Consider the following 18,566-nt stretch of genomic DNA (forward strand, 5'->3'; position numbering starts at 1 on the left):
TCGAAAAAAAAATGTGTAAAGTCTAACCAACATGGTGAACTGTGTCCTGTATGCAAAGTAGGATGTGTGGTCCCTGAGCCATGATTGGCTGTAGCTGCTGGAGGCGTCCCCGCAGTCTTCGTTAGCTGAGTTCTGATTGGAGCGGCACCTGGTCCATCCCCGTAATCAACCTGACATCATTTGGGACTGAGATTACAAAAGCCTGGCCAGCCTTAAAGTGCGCGAGTGTGGCTGATACGCACAGCTAGCTAGCTAAGGTTTTCCCGATGGGGCTTGAGCTTTTGTTGAATGTTTGGTGGTTGTTGAATAGTGTATTAGTTCGAGGTACACATTAAAGCAGGAACAGGGGTGCTGTTTAGTTTGTTTTTTTTAATGGACAGAGCAATCAGAGAGGTTTTATTTTCATTTAAGATTTAGAAAGCTAGTTGAAACTCTTGTTTATCTTGAGTCCTCCTCTTCCCCCTCTTAGTTAGCTTCATTTTGAGCTCGAGCTCTTTAGCTTACTTACTGACTGACTGACTTACTTACTTACTGATGTACTTACTTACTTGCTTTCTTACTGACTGCATTGTCATTATACCATTTTAATACCTCTAAAACAAACCTCAGTGCAACTTTTGAAACACCCTGCGCCTCCAGACTAACTCCTATCTCCTCTTGTCTCATCCAAATGTTCTCAGTATAGAAATAATTTGTCTCCCTCATCCAGTGTACGCATAAATACTGCATTTGTAACTTTAGAAATGTGGGAATTGAAGCTGAGTGCAACTCGCACAAACTCAGGCTGATAAATGTGCACAAAGAGACACACACACGCATGCACACCAGTCACAGAGGAAGCTTTGAGAGATGGCAAACTAAAGCAGGTCAGTGTTTCACCTGCAGTCACGATACATCAGTGTGGGCAGAAAGTGTAAAATACTGAAGATCTCAAGGGATTTAAGCAACAAACCCACTGCTTTCAGGTTTTTTTACCCGCTTACTATTGTGTTTTGTGGCTGTATTTAATATGTCAAAGCTAATGTGACATAGCTGCTGTCATGACTCACAAAGAGGCTCCTAATAAGAAGACAGCGATGTGATAGCAAAGCTTGCAATGTGACATGTTTTTAAGGATTATTCTCTCTGTAGCTGCTAAGTGATTGACATAAAGTGAAGCCTTACGTAATACACATGCTGGTATGTAACACCTCAGCACAATGACACAATGACTAAACTGAAATTCTTTTTGTCTTGCTCATGCAGTTGGTTTGTGGGACCTGCAGCCGCCCAGATCCCTGATGCTCTCCTTTAAAAAAAAAAAAAAAAAAACAACTCACCAGCAGGAAAAAGAAAAAAGGCAAATATTGGCGTCTAAACACCCACACACACCTGGTGTACAGTGCTAAGTGGCATACAAGCGGCCTCTTCACAGAAAGGAGTTGAAAAAAGGCTGCAAGGTTTGTTTGCATGATGTGTTTATCTAAGTCTGGAGCCTCTTTTTAAAGTGCCATTAGAGAAATACAGCCATACTGTCCAATTTATTAGTTCGAGACATTTACAATGTCTGTTCTTATACAGAGGCTGGATGAATCTAAGATGTGACTGAACCGTTTAAGAAATGATATAAGGTTTGTTTTTCTGTTCTCAATCACATACATGTAGGAACATGTTAGGAACAGAACAGTGCGGATGAAAGGGAAGATGTTGTTCATGTTTTTCATTGGCGATGTTCAATGCCCTGTGAAAAAAAAAACCCCCACTACAGAGTGATAAAACTGCAGCTGTGGTTTAACTGTGCCTGTGAGAGGGGAAATGAATAGGGAACAGTATGTACGGGACGTTTCTACATGTGAGAGAGAAGAAGAGATCCTTTAATTTCAGTTGCTTCCCTCCATTGCTTCCTTCTCAATTTCATTCATAATTTACTGCCCCCACTGTTCTGGCTGCGATTGGGATACAGAGAGGAAGCAAGCCACATCATGCCCCCCTCTTCCAGCTCGCACGCACACTTGTTCTTATGACGTAATGGACGATCCGGGACTCCCTGCCGCTCCCTAGCTGCCCTACTTTCTGGATGTGGAGGAAGAAAATCAGCCTCCTCATCTCTTGTGCTGCAGTTTCAAGCGAGGCCAACACTTTAACGGTGCGGCCTGCATCACTGCATAAGGCATGTGAAGCATCTATTGTCCTCGATTACACTGTTTATTCAACACACTGTTTATTAGTAGGTGTGCTGGTACGAATATGTGACACACCAGGCTAATATGAATTCATGTTCTCAAATCTGGGACATTTTGGAAAAAAAAAGCATAACGTCACACATTTGGATCAAGCTGCTTTTTAATCTGGATCACTGTGTACTCTTCGTTAGATTAAAGCATGAGGAATGTTACCTACATCATGAGCCAGTTGTTGTCTCATATGTTGACTCAAGTCCTGTATTTTACCTGAGCATTTACCATGTATGCCACTTCATACTCTTTCTCCACTACACTTCAATTCTGCAGCCAGGTGCGAATGAAGATTTTAAAAACACACTGAGCACATAAAATACAATCTATTGTTACAGAGCTTCACTATCGAATAAGCTTCCAATAATTTGATCAGTTAATGAATTGATTGTTTGGCCTATAAAAAGTCAAGCTAGAAGCAAAAGGCCTCCATCACAACTCAGTCACTTGCCAGCTACATCATTAAAATGCTGTTTATATGTTAATGTATCAGTAATAATAATCCAGTAGCAAAATAAATAATAAGATAACACTGACATTTTTATACTTTAAGCCAATAAAACTTAAAAAATTAAACTGGTTGTTTCTCCATCGCCCTGATTAGTGCTGGAAGGTTTAAGACGCTGAGCAGCATTTACAAAAATGACTCACTGCTGAGTGAGCGGGTGGGTGGGTGTGAAACTGACTGGATTCATGACTCATTTCAGTGTAAATAAATCGCTATATGTAACAACTCCTGTCGGGAGGCAAGTGGCTTTGTTTCTATAAGCACACAACACGTTTGCCGCCCACTTGTATTACATGATACAAGCTTGTTTTAGGACAAAGAGCTACTGAATGTGACATTACATGGATTTAAAAAAAAAAAAGTCACAGATACCAGGACATTAAAGTGTGCATCCCTGTGTGTTTGTTTAGGTTGCTCAGGTACATAGTAGGGTGTGGCTCCACTACGGGCGTGTTTGTGGATTGAAGGTTTCGTTTATTTAATCTATTTTTAGCCCGGGCTATTTGCTGGAGTTAGGTGAGACCTTTCGGCCACGTCATGCTCTTAAGCTCTCTCGGCCCACAGTGACAGTAAACTGTGCGGATCAAAACATTCCTGACAGCCAGCCACACCCTGAGATAACGCTGAACACCTACACCAGGTTTCTGTTTGCAGCTAGTGCCAAGAAAAAGGCCCAACTCAACCTCTGGAAACACGACACCTTAATTAAATTCCCTCTTGACTCACCCAGGACAATGAACTCAACCATAAATGAGTCACATGCTGACTGTTACTATTGTTTATCAGAACAGATAAAAGTAAAATTAAAATAAGGCAGGATGTTTAAAGTTGGTTTAAAAGTCAGCAGGTTTTATCTGGAAACTGTAAAGCTGGCCATGTGTTGTTTAGTCTGACACGGACCAACAGGAGCAATTAGAGGCCAACAGCGTCACAGTGGTCTCCCCTCCTCACTTCTTTTTCATTTGGTTAACTACACCGGGGATCTGTCTCACGATTACTGCTTTGTCTGGATAACTTTACAGAGACAGTAATTACTTGAGCAAACAAAAGAAAGTAAATAAACTCTGTCCAGTCTCTGGAGGTAAATCCATACTCAAGTTGACTACAAGCTGTTGCCTGGCAGTTTGTAAAGCTCTTAAAGCCACCGTGAAACAATTACTGGCAGCATTGAAATGCAGGTTTCTCTGGAAATTGATATTTCTTTAACCTCTGAAACTGTTTCTCTGTCTGAGATCAAGAGCAAATAAATCCTGTATCCTCTCCTGGCTGCCACGACGTGCAGAGGAGGGAGGAGGCGTACTTCTCCGAAAGCTCATCTCAACTTTTCTCAGGTGCCTGAGCTGCTGACATCACAGAGGAAAACTTCACTCTGGTGTGTGTTTGCACACATCAGCTCAGCCGATTGTCTACATACACACAAGGCAGTTGAGCTGAAGCGCCACTCACCAGCTGCTGGGTGGGAGTCAGGCCCCAGGCTGGGAACACGACTTGTGCTGGGGGTTTTGGTGGATGGTAAAAGGGTATTGAAGCCCAGAAATGATTAATGTTTTTTAAATGTGCACAAAACTATTCAGAGTTGTCATTTTGATAAATATTGTAAAGTATTAAACCATCTCAAAGGGCATTTTCTCAATTTCTAGATACTTTCTTAAATTCATCTTTTAAAGGGTACTTGCACATAACATAATACCTAAATGTTTCATATCACAATTTTCAGAACAATCTCAGCTCTTTCTTAATGAGGCCCCTTTTTGTCGCAAACGTGCACACACCCGGAACTTATTAGTGGGCGAGCCTTCGGGGGACTCTTTTACTCGAACACCGTGGGTGGAGAGGACAGGCCAAGGTAAGTTGCGCATCACATCGCATCCAATTCAACTGTCCACCGTTAGGTCAACACAGCATCCAGTTCTTAATTTCAATTAACATACACCATTAAATCATAAGTTACGTGCGTCACCCGCCCGATTACAGGTGAGCGGCGAGGTGAGCAGCCTCGCGCCTCCTCCCTGCAAACACCTGACCCACGCAACTACAAATATCGGACTGTCATTATTAAAATCCCACCTGTGTTTGATTTACACTGTTGCACTTCAGTTACTCATATGCTCACATATAGAAATACTAATAGTAATATTGCGGTATGGTTATGGCGCCCGTCATTACAGGCAGTTTGGATAATAAAAGTAATCTTTAGTTAGTATAGGGCTGTTATTTTTGTCATCAGTTAATCTTTCAATTATTTTTTGATCGACCAATTGATTGCTATGAAATGTAAGACAGTTTCCCACAGCTCTAGGTGATGTAATCAAAAATGCTCCTTGTATCCAAAGACATTCAATTTTAAATGAGACAAAAAAGAGAAAAGCAGCAAATAGACATATCTGAGAAGCTGACACCAGACAATATTGATTTTTTTTTTTTTTTTTTAATTTTTGCACTGTTGAGTGAGTGAGCGCTCCATACTCAAAAACCACTTTGCAGAGTGCTGATGTCTCTAGCTTTCAAAATTTACACTGCAACGTTAAACCCTTTTTGCAACCAAAATTGCCTTGAGTCTGTACTTTTAATGGTGCAGCCTTCACCAGTGATCTCTCAATGCTGCTGCAGGATCTCATGACTGGAACCTGGGCTGATGTAGAAAGATAAATAAGCTGCTTCTTGGAGCAGTGGGCAGATACTCTGCTGTGAAAAACGGCACATCTGCGAGGAATGTGATCTGTCCAGCGTGGATGAGTGACGACACTCACAGAAGATGTAATGTTTTCGTAGGTGAAGGATTATCTTAACACTGACTTGTTTTCAAAATGGTTCTCACAGAAGAGATAACGTCCAGGTACGAACCTGCACAAACACACTGACACACTTTCTTTATGCAGGTGAGATTTAAAAAAAAAAAAAACTGAACGTGGATTAGGTGACTGGGAATCAGCCAATGCAAACACACACATGTGCACATTAAAGCATTCACACACTTTGAATATTTGCATTTAGATAATTCACACACCCACACAACCAGCAAAATAGAGACACTCCTGCAATACATCTGCTTTTTTTTTTACACCTCTAACGCTATGTTTCGGCAGAGGCTGCCAAACTCTCCTGTAAACAGTAGTTCAGGAATTTATTACACAGGCCAACGTTCGAGGCCATGCGTATAACGATTTCTCATACACTCCAGGTCAGCTGTCTCTGCCTAAACGTTAACAAACATGGGCAGCTAGCCAGAGCTGCAAACAGCTGGAAATATGCCAGTCAGACACACTTTAATCATGCACGAGATTGAGTAGATGTGGCAATAACAGTCATAACTAAACAAACTGAAATTTGTTGATGCTTTTTAGTGAACTTTAACTGCATGCATATTCTTTCCACACCCTCCACTACTTTCTCTACGGACCTAATTTTATTGGAGAGCCAAAATTAGTAAACAGCGCATGGCATCTGCTGAAGACGACAATGTTGCCCAGAGAAATAATTGAACTCAGCCATCCTGCAGCTCGTCGAGCAGCTTTTATTTATTTGCACATTCATTTATCACACGGTGAAAAAGATGTTTCTTGGAGGGAGGCAAGCCAGTTTTCCATAAACTACAGTTTTAACATTAGATACTTCTTAGCATGGTTAAAATGTAGTGAAATATCTGAATAAAGTCGACTGTTTTATGTCTTTCACAGGAAAAAAAAGTATTTAAATGTTCGTCAGTTTATAGTTCCCACTGGCTGGTAAATCCCTAAACTCCCCCTCTATGTTCTCTATTTCAGCAGCCAAGTATATTTTTAAATGACGGTTGATGCCAAAATGGAGTAGACAAATGTGTCACAGCCAAATAAATAAAACCAGCATGTGGTAAAAGGCCAGTGTTAAATTCATTCCCCAATTAGCTAGACTAAATTAGCTGGGATGGAGGAAATGAATGGCATTTATTGAAAGAGTTTCTTACAAAGGAACTCACTGCAAAGAACTGCTCCCCAAGTGCAACACAGTTCACTTGACAATCCATAATTTGCATCAATGTGGTCGAAAAACAAATAACACACACTGAGTTTCATTTTAACACCTCCCCACTATGGCACACTGCAACACTGGAGAGGGAATCAAGGCTAAAAAAGAAAGGTGGGGTGGAAATCGGCGGGTATTTTAAAAGGTCACACCGTTAGGAGTGGCACTGTGGGTGTACATGCACGTGCTTGTACTGTACAATTTGTACGCTCTGAGGAGGGAAAATATATGTGCACTCAGCCAGTGACGCTGCGGTGTATTTCTGGACTGTCTTCTCTACAGAGGATGGTTCGGGCAGTTTGTTGCACATTTGCTCACGACTCTATGTCTGAAATAGTTGTGTGTAAATTTGTGTGTTTTGACAGTTTGAGTGGAGGAGCCCTGGGGCTTGGAAGCGTCAACAGGATAGAGCAGAGGGCTGTCAGGCTGAGAACATGCTAATAAGGTCAGTCACACAGGGCAGCACTGCAGTACAACAGACACCCAGACTGGCTGGATATTCCCCTCTAGCACACCTTTAAGGAAATGGCCCATTTAACTACAGTTTGTGGTTGAGTAAGTAATGAAAACAGTCCTAACTTTTGGGTAATTCATTACATATTGCCCCTTACCTCCCACACAGTGTACTAGACTACCTCTCACTCTATAAGCTGTAGAGACTGTGGGTCACTGCACAGTTTACTTGCTCAATACAATTATTTCATAAAGTAATTGTTTTTAAATATAAAATAGTTGCAGGTATTTGTCTCGGAATTGGTAATTTAGTTCTTAATTGGTTGACAATTATGAAGAAACGCACACACACCAAAAAACACAAAACATACCTATGCAATGTTATCTAATTCTGTGCTCAAAGCTTATGTTTGTGTAGAATAAAAGAAAAATTGTGAACAAGACGGTGCTGTATAAGTATTTTTTCATCTTTCCAATTCGCTATAGTGTCATCTTCACTTAATCTAAATGCTCATCTGTACATTGTGTATGTATCTGCAGCTTTCCCAGGCCTTGCGTGAGCAATTCCATGACTTCTCTTGGCTTTATATAACTGTTCCAACAACGCGAAGAGTCTTATGTCTATATCTTGATATATATTACAGCTTTTCTCAGAGACTGATGCGATACATTCTGATGTGGAGTAGGTTTCTGAAAAGGCATTCTCATCGTTTAATGAGTTTTGAGTTATGGCTGAAGTAGCACAGTCACGCCCTTGTTAGCCGGCAGTGGGACTGTCACCTCGCAGACCGTCAAGCGACCCAGTGAAGCGGAAGCTGGAACAGCGTGTACCAAAACAACACCATCACATCGACAGTTAGAGTGCGGACACTTGGCTTTTGTTCTGCGCGGGTCACTGTTGTGGACACTCACTGTTTTCACTGTCACCACCTGACCTAAAATCCCATCCCACGCCCCCGCTCATATCGCCCCTTTGGTCTTAAAAGCAAAACACTCCTGCATGCTCATCTGTTATCGAGGAAATCGAATAATGTGATAATAGGCAAATATTTTGATATTTTTATGGTTTTCTCTCTGACACAACACGCGTGTTTAAAGGCAAAGGTTCAGCAATAACTGCCGTGTTAACATCTGGTATCAAAACTACTCTATAACAGTCCAGGTGATGGTTTTGTGATCAAGTTAAACAGATAAAGTTAAGCATTTAGTTGACACTGCTGCCCCCAGTTGTTCAAATGTAGTAATAGCAACAATTCTTCCTTTAACAAATAGACCCATAATAATAACACAGGCTTACATTTAAGCTGAGGACTCTTGCTGATTCTTGAGCTCAGCTAGCTGTCTCTCCATGTGGTAGATGTCTTCAGACATTTGCCTGAAATAAAGCAGACATAATTTGGGAGCTTTTAATGTAACAATGTTGAACATTACTGCATCATTGGGGTAATTTGCCTTCAAGTACCCTCCTGTTAAATTGCAGCAAATGAAAAGGCTGCATGAGGAGTGATGGGGTAAAAAACTTCTTCAATGATTTTCTTCCCACTGATATGAAAATTTGAAAATTCCTGTTTTAAATGTATCTTAAACAACCAAATGTATTCCTCATTTTTGAATTCTAGAGCTGTTTTAGTCACAAAGGGCCAAGGAAATGTCATTTTGCTATTTTTAGTTTTTACTTTCCTTTGGTAAATAAATTTAGAATTAACACCTGTGCAAAACATTAGTGTATAATACATAAGTGTATGCAAGCACTTCATTGCTGTATAAATATAGATGGTGTCTGTGTTTATTTTCACCTGTAGACAGCCTGGGCCCTGCTCAGTTGGCAGTGGAGGCGCTTGACAATGGCTTCATAGCGTTTGTTCTGGATCTGAGGCAGTGGGAACACAAACAAAATAAAGTCTGATGAGTTTTTATTGAGACTAACAGGGTCTCAATTTATTTATTTTACACTTAATGCTTTTGGATTTTGGACTGTTGGACACAACAGGACAACAGATAAACATCACCATGTGTCTCTGGGACGTTGGTCGCAAGCCTAGTATAAACTTCTCTTTGCCGTACCTCTATGTCTCTCTTTATCTGGGTATGAGTCGCATGCTCTTTTTGCAGTCGCTCTCTCCTCTCAGCTATGGCCTTTCTCCTCACAGAGATCTCCTCCTTCAGAGCATCAATCTCTCTCTGCAGAAAAACAAATGCAGAAAAATAAAATGGTTACGGATACTGCAGATCTCTGTGGAAGGTTTATGGGGGGAAAAAAACAAACGAAGGAGTACAAGAGTAAAAAATAAATGTCTAATCAAAGGAAAGCAAAAACAAAAAATATAATACATAAAGTTTAAAATTTCAGTACAATTCCCGATCATTATCTTCACCTTTGCCATATGCACACTGTCTCCATTTGGATTCTCTAAATCTTTCTTCAGCTCCTCTTTTTTCCGTGTCAACATCCTGACCAGCGCTTTCTTCTCCTCCAGCTTCTTATGGACCTCCGTCTGGCTCGCTGCATGCAAAACAGCTGCTCTGTGACCCTCCATCTTCTGTCGATAGGTGTCGAACCCCTCCCGAGCCACGCAAGCTTTCTCCTCCTCCTCACGTGTACGAATCTGGAGTTCTGCGTTTTCTTTGCTGATGGATACACAGCGATCATGCAGGACTTTAGTCTGCTGCTCCAGGTGCTCCATGTCGCCCTCCAGCACTAGGATCTCCCTCACTCTAGATCTCAGCTGCTGCTCTGCCTTCTTACCTTTCATCTCAACATCTGAAAGAGTTGTCTGGAAAAGGAAGCATAACAAGTTCTACTCCCCACCAATGCGTTGCAGTAATTAATTGCCAGCTCTTAATATACATCCATCTTTTTAGGCCACCAACTACTTCTACCATTACAGCAGCTTATACTGTTACTGTTACTACCAGTAATAGCTAAGGTATACACTTCTTCATTTAGCAAAATGAAAGAAAGTGTTTAAGTGCGTAACAGAGAAAATAATTTAGTTTATAAGCAGCATTAACTTCAGCCTGTATTAAATTAAGGTGTGAAGGTGAACCTGCAGGGAGCTGAGTTTCTTCTCTTTCTCTTTCAAGGCCTCAATCTGGGTATAGCCTTGTTTACTGACATCCTCCACTGCCTTGGTTAATGAAAAACCAGGATTCATCTGTGTTCCTGAGGGACATTGATAAAAGTGTAGTTAGGTTTCTGTAAAACCTTCTGACTGTTAGTGTAACCACTTAGAAATCACATTTTCACTAATAAGTCAGTAAGAGTATTTCCAAATGTCATCTTTTGATTTGGCAGACACCCCTGAACACATCACAAAATGTTAGGGATTTCAATATGCATCTACTAATCCATAGCTAATGTGGTTATAGCTACAGTTAGCACAATAAAATAAATAGTGAGTTCAGTAAGCTAATATTAGCTAATAATAGGCTAACAAAGTTGACATTAGTGCATTTGTTATTTTTTCATAGTCAGTTAAATCACTTTCACCAGCACAGTTACTTAAATACTTAAGCACCAATTCTCTTTATTGTTTTTTGTCAATAGGTATATTTAACTAGGTACTATCATCTTACCGTCGGCACTGGCTCTAAAGTTTGACATTTTGACCTCAGTTTGTAGGCTTGTGTGACTGCGTTAGGTTCGGCACAAACTAGCCAACACCTGTACCAATGTTACTTTAATGACAAAATCAATGCTAATGCTAGCGAACTGATGTCAATATGTGAAACTGTAGCGCCAGTGAGTACGATAACTATGATGGTATTTACTAGTTTAACATGGTTATTGATTAAATAAATAAATAAATAAATAAATAAATAAATAAATAAATAAATAACGTAAGAGTTCAACTATGGCTGGACCAAAGTACTATACAATGAAACTACAGCTCCCAGCATTCACTTCTTTCGTCTCCTCGACCTCTTTTCCTAAACTACTTCCGGTTTGTCTTACATGCTACAGTTGCAGTGAAAACACTCCAACAACGCGTGTAGATATTGTTTTTCTTTACTCATTGCGCTGTAAATGTAGTGACATGCTCGTCAATCGCTGGTTTCGACTGTGCTCACTGTGTAGCCGTGTAGTTTACAGCAGTACAGGAATAAGAGGAGGATGGAGGACACTGCCAGGACACACCAGTCTGAAATATGCTAACATTACAGAGGTGCCCTACTGGGGCACAGTAGAATCAAAACGTCTCAGTCACAGCGATCTGGGGGACTTGTATCAGAGCGAGTCTCTCCAGAGGTACCTTCAGCAACTCATGGGGGAGTACAGAGACCTCAGCGAGAGGTTACAACATGTTTATCTCAACGAGTCTGACAGAAAACAGCTTATAAAGAAACACACAGAGCTGCTGCCTCTGGCAAATATATTTGGTAGTATTGAACAAGCCCTTAAAGACCACGAGGAAGTCTTTTCACTACTGAATGGTGAGTATTATTGTATTTCTGTCAGTAACAAATGTCAAGACATAAAGTAATTCTTTGGTAATGACAGAGGAAATTAAAAACTAAACAGTGTTAGAATGTCAGATGGTATCCATGTTAAATTGCAGATAGCATCAAAATGCCTTGTTCTGTTTCCCCCTGACTGCAGGTTCAGCTGGTACCAAAGATGAAGACGAACAGCTCACCCAGTTGTTAAAGGAGGAGGAAGGGCAAATCTCCAGCAAGATTTTGGCTTTGAGAAAAGATGTAAGAACACAAAATAATGATCAAACATATATTGAAATAAATAGAAAATTCAGAGTTAATGAGTGGAACCTTCTTTCTTTCCAGTTGATCAAAGCACTTGTGCCCACTGACCCTCTTGACTCCAGTAATGTCTTGCTGGAGGTCGTATCAGGACGAACAACAGGAGGTATGAAAGAATGCAAACAGAAAATAATCTGTTTCTTTACATTTTTAAAATCGGCTTGCCGATACGTTTTCTTAAACTTTCTATTATCCTAAATGTGGTTTTAGGTGACATCTGTCAGCAATTCAGCAGAGAAATGTTTGACATGTACCAGGGTTTTGCGTCTTACAAGAACTGGGACTTTGAGGTTTATAACTACACACCTGCTGAGTATGGTAAATCATGTTTTTGACTGTATTTCTGTATCATTCATCTTCTTGAGTGTTCAGTTTCAATTGTTTTTTTTTATGCAGGATCAACATATACACTGTAGATAAATCTTTATTAATTCAGTGGTGTCTAAAATGGTAGTGCATGGACATGACCATGAAAAAATGTTGAGCCAATCAGTCTTTCAGCTGCTGCACTAAAACAGAATAAATGCTATTAACCCAGCTCCCATTTTTTTTGCTGTGACAAGTCAAAATGTCCAAAGAGCATAAAAAGTTTAACATTGATTGACCGTGTGTCTCAGGGGGTTTGCACCATGCAGCGATACGAATAACCGGGGACAATGTGTACAGACACCTGAAGCATGAAGGAGGAACACACCGGGTGCAGAGGATCCCTGAGGTGGGCCTCTCCTCCAGGATGCAGCGTATCCACACAGGAACCATGACTGTTATTATTCTGCCTCAGCCAGTGGAGGTACACTCTTGTCTCTTTCCCACCTGCGTTCTCATAAGTCTGCGTTTATTAGCATGGTAGAAAAGTATTTTTTTTCCACTTGTGTCCTTTTTGTTCTGTGTTTGTAGTTTGATGTCCACATCGATCCAAAGGATCTTCGCATTGACACATTCAGAGCTCGAGGTGCCGGGGGCCAGAGTGTCAACACAACAGACAGCGCAGTGCGCGTCGTTCATCTCCCCACCGGTAAAACATGCCAGAAACATTTACGGACAGCTCTGCTTTTATGTCATATAAATATGAGGCCTGGTCGCCTTCTGTGTTCACCGTTAGTTTACCCTCCCAACAGGCATAACAGCTGAAAGTCAGCAGACTCGCTCTCAGCTGCAAAACAGAGATACCGCCATGCGTGTGCTGAGGGCCCGACTCTACCAGAGCATGATGGGTAAAGATACTGAGCAGAGGCATACTGCACGAAAGCAGCAGGTGAGTGACCATTATTACCAGGAAAACTGATGTAATATTCAGATATTTTTGCAATGTCTTAATTCTCACGTTCCTAACTACAGGTGGGTACACGCTCTCAGTCAGAGAGGATTCGCACCTACAACTTCAGCCAGGATCGTGTCACAGACCACAGGACTGGATATGTCACAAGAGACATTAAGGTTAGATATTAAGAGAGTCAACGTGTCTCCATAAGGAAATGTTAACCCGTACATTTTAAGTTTGTCATTCTTGTCATTTTCAAACTTGTAAAACAGGCAAAACTGTTGTGTACGGTTGAATCTCTGGTTTCTTAAATTTTTTTTATTACCCACTTTTAAATCTCTCAACTCATTAGTAAAAATCAGTGTCATATGTTCTGGTCCATGTGTTCAGGAGTTCATGAGAGGAGGGGCGGCTCTCGATGACCTGATCTCTGACGTACTTGAACACGCAGAGAGGGAGTCTCTTCTCGAGATGGTGGAGAGCAGCAGCGGCAGTCTGAGACAACCAGAGTCTGGACAATCTGCAGACTGATGCACAAAACAGCTTCCTGTCAGGTGGACTGAACATGCAATATGTGGTGTAGTGGATGATTTTCTCCAACACATCCTACGGTACTGTGACTGCATACCAGGACTGAAAAATATATTATATCATCATTCATATTGAAATTTACACTTATGCAATAGTCACATTGCAAAGGATGCATACATACATACATAAGAGGAACTGCAACCATTGCTCATAATAGATTTTTATTTTTGTTATAAAATATGAAATTATATATTTTGTGCCATGGCAATTCCCTAAATAATGCTACAGCTTTACAGATGAGCAATATTTATGTATAAATTATAAATATTTTAGTATGATTACTACTTTTCACGGTAAAAACTTGATAGTAAAGTTGACTGTCTACACTGAATGTAAACAGCCATCAGTACTGTTTATTGTGGGTAAATATTCTCGATGGTTCTTTGCCAGTCAGGGTGCGGTAAAACCACATATCAGCTTTTTACACTCACTCACCAAGAGCATGTCACACCCTGTGTATGTGTGCCAGCTGAACAACAAACTCCAATTTTTTCTTCTCTGGTCATCTCTTATTATAAATGAATGTTTTCTTCACGATGGCTGGACATTTAACTCTAACTGGTATTAATTAATTATGATGATTCTTTATTCACGCGTGGCTGAAAAGCTTTCCCTCCAATCAGTTAAATTTTGAAAAAAATAATTTTCTCAGTATCCAGACAGTCATCATTTATTGAGATCACATTTTCCCCATCTCATAATGTATGACATTCATTCACTTTAACTGACAAGTAATGCAATGGTGTTTCCACTAGCCTTTCATAACTTACACTGGTAAAAAAATACAGATGTGGAAAATACAAAAACTTTTTGAATTGCTCTGTATGGATACATTTGCGATTACCAGACTAAGACATGTCTTCACCAAAATTATCACGCCAGGCTGCCTACAATATTGCGTAAATGGGATAATACCAACCTGAAGACTATAAAAGCGTCGCACAGCTTCATTGCGACCGATCTCGGTACAGAAAAACAGCACGTATTGTGTCCAATGGTAGACATTTTTGGGATTAGAAAAAATGTGTTTTTTCAGCCAATTTGTCCTAAAAATGTTAATACAAAAAAAAAAAAAAAAAAAGATTTGCGCATACTTCAAAGATCAAAACGGTGCATTTCAATGTCAGCACGTTCCTAGAAAGAGTTGTATTGGTGTAAAAGTCTCATTCTGGCTTGAAGCTTTGACGCGTTTGGGTCAGTCGTCATTGTCTCTCTGTCGGAGGCTCCTGGATTTGCCGTTCTGCGTCTTGTTCCTCCTGAATGAAGCAGGTCCACCTTCGTCTCCAAGGGAGGTGATGATGCGCTCCTTGAACTTGGGTTTGGGTTCCGGCGGCACGTCAGCTGGAGCGCTGGCTGTGCTTCCCTCCACCTGGGGCAACTGTAGGTCCACATTGGCACTGGAGAATAAAGAAAAAAGAAACACTCAGTGCCTTTTCAGTAGCTACTGAAATAAATGAGAGGAGCAATCCGTAGTGTACCGGTATCCTAATTAACCGTTCAAATAGCGCTTCACTTACAATGGATCCTCCTCTTCCTGGATCTGTTCCCAGGCCCCATATGGATTGGCAGCTTTGGGCCTTTTGGCTTGTGTCACCACTTGTGTCGCCTCCTCCTCTTTCTTCTCCTCAGGTTCAGCTGTTGTGCTTTGGACCTCTTCCTCCTCTTTTTTCATCTCTTCAGCATCCTGTTTGGGAGTATCATCACTTGCTTTCTCTTCTCCCTCTTTTTCTGAAGGCTCAGCCTCTGCTTTCCTTTTCTGAAAACAAAAAAAACGAGGACTGTGAGGTCTCGATTTTTTTTTTTTTTTTTTCATAGAATCTGAACCGGCAGAAGTTAAAATTCTTTTTGCTAATACTCATGCGCTTCTCTCACCCTGAAGCTGATCTTTGGGACTTTGGGCTGCTCACTGGCTTCTTCAGGGACCTCAGCCTCCTGAGATGCCTGGGCCCCAGTGGGGCTCTCTTCTCCTCCTGAAAGTGGCTCGGGCTGAGGGGTTAAAGGCTCCTCTTGACTCTCTTCTTCTCTGCAGGACCCGGATCCAGATGCCTCATTTGAAGGAAAGTCTGCTGGTTTCTCCCAGCTGGACTCTGTGAGGTGAGAAAGACATAGCGTGCAATTAGTAATGAAATCCAGCAATAAAGCACACAGAAAATAAGTAGAAGAAAGTGTAAATGCATAAAAACGTATTCCACCTCCAGTCTCTGTGTTATAGTAATATGTATAACCATCAGGACTGACGGCTTCCATCCAAGGACAGCCTGAAGAGCTCTAAAGAGAAACATGATATAACATATAAATGCATACTATGAACAGAATAATACAATATAGTTTGAAATAAAATAAATATACTAAAAATGCACAGAAACAAAAACATTTGATTATTAACCTCAGTCTGTCCAGGGTGTGCAGAGGCTGAACTTTCTCCCCGGAAACCCCCTGGTTGCTCCCACTGAGATTCTGTAGTTAAAATACATAGACAACAAAATACCGCAACCACATCGAAAAGAGTCTGTTTGAACTGAAATATAAAATTATTGTGGGTTAACTGTCATGTTAAAGAAGAGTTGTATTTTCAGGTTTCCTTACCTCCAGTTATTGTGTTGTAATAGTATGTCTGTCCATCATCTGTTTGTCCTTCAACCCAAACCCGCGTTGCTGTTTGCTTTGTGAACCTCTTGGTTGCTTTCTCTTTCTTCTGCTGTTTTCTGGGATGGGGTTTTGCCTGAGGTTGTGGCTTAGCGGCAGTAGTTGTTTGGGGTGGTAAACCTGATCATAGCACAATAACAATTAAATGTAATCAAAGAGCAAAAGTTTTGCCCACATAGCTTCCACATTATTTCATTAAAATGTCAAACAGTTACCTGCTGCCTCCCTTTCCATCCTCTTCAGATCTTCCTGATATGCTTTCATCGCAGCCTCCTCCATCGCTGCAAACTCTTTAGACATACGTTCCTCCTGCTTCGCCTTTTCAATGCTCTTCTTTTTAATCTGCAGAAAGAAAGATAGGAGGGCATGAGTGACAACTACTACTAGCCAATCAGAAGAGAGCTGTCAAGTCAGAGTGTTATGCCTGGACTTTATCTCCCCTGCCAGTCCTGAGAGCAGTGCCAAGACAGGCAAGTTTTTCTTGGCTGTTAGTATTCATGCCTGTGTGTGTTACTGTGAACCCCAATTGATGAATACAGAACATTTGTATTTTTGGTTATAGAATTGTTAATTAGGGAAACAACAATTAGCCAATTAGTTGACTGACAGAAAATTAAGCAACTATTTTAATAATATAATAACCGAATAGTAATTTTTCAAAAAAGAACAGGCAAATATTTGCTTTTTCTAACATCTCAAATATGAGGACTTTGATGCATGAGGATGTTTTCCTTTTCTTTTGTAGTATTTCATGGACAAAAGATTAATTGATTTATCAAAAAATCAAATAAATAATTTGCCAGATTAATCAGTAATTAAAATAATCATTACTTGCTGCCTGAGTGCTGAGTTCTTGTGAATCAGCAAGCAGACTGAGAATCTGCATGGGCAAGGTTCATTCAGATTATGAAATTCAACTCACATTACTAACTACGTTTTTGCTCAATTAACTGCAGGCATATTATCGATCTCGTTGGCAGCATTTCACCCCTGAAAGACGGAATATTCAGTCCCTGCTTAAACACAGAAAGAAAAAAGTAAATGTAAATACCTCTGAAATTTTGGCAGCCACATTTTCTTTGTGATTCTTCCCTCTTTCGTGGAATTCAATGCTCTGCAGAGGAAAACAAACACCAGGAGAGACATTAGTAGTATATTTGTAGAAACTTTCCTCAGCAACATGCAAAGCATATTTCCACCCACTCACAGGCTTATTGTCTGCAATCCAGCACTTGCAGTACTGACAGAATTTCCTCGGTTGTGACTTCCAGTAGTCGGCCCTGAAAATACACAAAAACAACTATTACTGGATAACAAACATAAATGAGTTAGGTTATCTTTAGCATGGGCAACTGACGTGGCTAACTGTCCCAAATCCTGCCCAGGGCCAAATAAGTAACTGGCTCTGAACGTACAAATAAAATTCCCCGGTGTATCGATTTACTTACATTTTGGTCAGGACTTTGTAGATTAAACTGCGACGGAGAATTTAAAACGAACCAAATAAAGAGACAACCGCTTCCCACATTTCAAGAATGACAACACCGTCCGTTACTGATGACGCCATCGCCCGGCGCAGAACAAACGAGACTACAGGTTAAAATTAAATGGAAAAAGGAAAAGAAAAAAACTCCGCAAAAATAAAGAAATGTGGGAAAAAAAGCCTTTAAGAGGTTGTGGGGCACCTCGATCGAAAAGGATAGCTTGGTTATTAAGGACGTCGAGCAAGATCTCTACCGGTTTATTTTGATATTTTATTGCCCGCTGGTGGTGTAATATAGAAATGCTTTGTAGAAATATAAAATACATAAAATACAATATATAATAATAGCAATAAAATACAAATCTTGCTAATTATTGAGAACCAAAAGCACAAAAAAGTATTGCCTCACAATGATTGTAAATTATTTATTTATTTATTTTTAGATGCGATGATGTTTGAATTTGTTCCCATAAACAATATCAATATTTGAGAAACACAAATATAAAACGAATATATACGCGTTAATGAACTCATCAATGATTCATATTTATCTTTATATTTTTTGAAATTGTTGACGGTGTCCCATATGGTCTAGCGGTTAGGATTCCTGGTTTTCACCCAGGCGGCCCGGGTTCGACTCCCGGTATGGGA

At 40.4% G+C, this 18,566-nt stretch overlaps 3 protein-coding genes and 1 non-coding gene across 4 annotated transcripts; 2 read left to right on the top strand and 2 right to left on the bottom strand.

Annotated features, from left to right (window-relative positions):
- Positions 1 to 8,475: 8,475 nt before the first annotated feature.
- Positions 8,476 to 10,442, bottom strand: ccdc122 (coiled-coil domain containing 122). The gene is made up of 5 exons (XM_023393309.2): positions 10,224 to 10,442; positions 9,552 to 9,950; positions 9,241 to 9,357; positions 8,973 to 9,046; positions 8,476 to 8,551 (listed from the first exon to the last, which is right to left on the bottom strand). The coding sequence occupies exons 1-5, from the start codon at positions 10,329 to 10,331 to the stop codon at positions 8,476 to 8,478; spliced, it is 774 nt and encodes a 257-aa protein (XP_023249077.1). The 5' UTR covers positions 10,332 to 10,442.
- A 544-nt stretch (positions 10,443 to 10,986) lies between these two features.
- mtrf1 (mitochondrial translational release factor 1) lies at positions 10,987 to 16,646 on the top strand. Its single transcript, XM_023393364.2, has 9 exons — positions 10,987 to 11,610; positions 11,777 to 11,874; positions 11,959 to 12,040; positions 12,145 to 12,252; positions 12,552 to 12,724; positions 12,832 to 12,949; positions 13,053 to 13,189; positions 13,273 to 13,371; positions 13,586 to 16,646. The coding sequence occupies exons 1-9, from the start codon at positions 11,031 to 11,033 to the stop codon at positions 13,724 to 13,726; spliced, it is 1,536 nt and encodes a 511-aa protein (XP_023249132.2). The 5' UTR covers positions 10,987 to 11,030; the 3' UTR covers positions 13,727 to 16,646.
- Positions 14,441 to 18,000, bottom strand: wbp4 (WW domain binding protein 4). Its single transcript, XM_023393365.2, has 10 exons — positions 17,881 to 18,000; positions 17,640 to 17,712; positions 17,484 to 17,546; positions 16,648 to 16,774; positions 16,373 to 16,552; positions 16,173 to 16,243; positions 15,979 to 16,054; positions 15,659 to 15,873; positions 15,304 to 15,542; positions 14,441 to 15,183 (listed from the first exon to the last, which is right to left on the bottom strand). Coding segments are annotated over exons 1-10 (1,248 nt in total). The 5' UTR covers positions 17,883 to 18,000; the 3' UTR covers positions 14,441 to 14,981.
- A 495-nt stretch (positions 18,001 to 18,495) lies between these two features.
- Positions 18,496 to 18,566, top strand: trnae-uuc (transfer RNA glutamic acid (anticodon UUC)). The gene has a single exon. It is a non-coding gene; the product is annotated as a tRNA-Glu (tRNA).

The sequence above is a fragment of the Seriola lalandi genome, unplaced genomic scaffold (assembly GCF_002814215.2).
Source record: "Seriola lalandi dorsalis isolate HSWRI2012SDOR001 ecotype SW California unplaced genomic scaffold, Sedor1 jcf7180002054933, whole genome shotgun sequence".
Lineage (NCBI taxonomy): Eukaryota > Metazoa > Chordata > Actinopteri > Carangiformes > Carangidae > Seriola > Seriola lalandi.

Coding starts and splice junctions, on each gene's coding strand:
- wbp4 (XM_023393365.2), bottom strand. Junction 15,543..15,658: donor TCCCAAAGATCAGCTTCAGG/GTGAGAGAAGCG, acceptor TTTTGTTTTCAG/AAAAGGAAAGCAGAGGCTGA. Junction 15,184..15,303: donor CAGGAAGAGGAGGATCCATT/GTAAGTGAAGCG, acceptor TTTATTCTCCAG/TGCCAATGTGGACCTACAGT.
- ccdc122 (XM_023393309.2), bottom strand. CDS start 10,331: ATGAATCCTGGTTTTTCATTAACCAAGGCAGTGGAGGATGTCAGTAAA. Junction 9,358..9,551: donor ACAGTGTGCATATGGCAAAG/GTGAAGATAATG, acceptor GTTTTTCTGCAG/AGAGAGATTGATGCTCTGAA. Junction 9,047..9,240: donor AGATAAAGAGAGACATAGAG/GTACGGCAAAGA, acceptor CCACTGCCTCAG/ATCCAGAACAAACGCTATGA.
- mtrf1 (XM_023393364.2), top strand. CDS start 11,031: ATGGCTGGACCAAAGTACTATACAATGAAACTACAGCTCCCAGCATTC. Junction 12,041..12,144: donor ATCAGGACGAACAACAGGAG/GTATGAAAGAAT, acceptor ATGTGGTTTTAG/GTGACATCTGTCAGCAATTC. Junction 13,190..13,272: donor ATACTGCACGAAAGCAGCAG/GTGAGTGACCAT, acceptor TCCTAACTACAG/GTGGGTACACGCTCTCAGTC.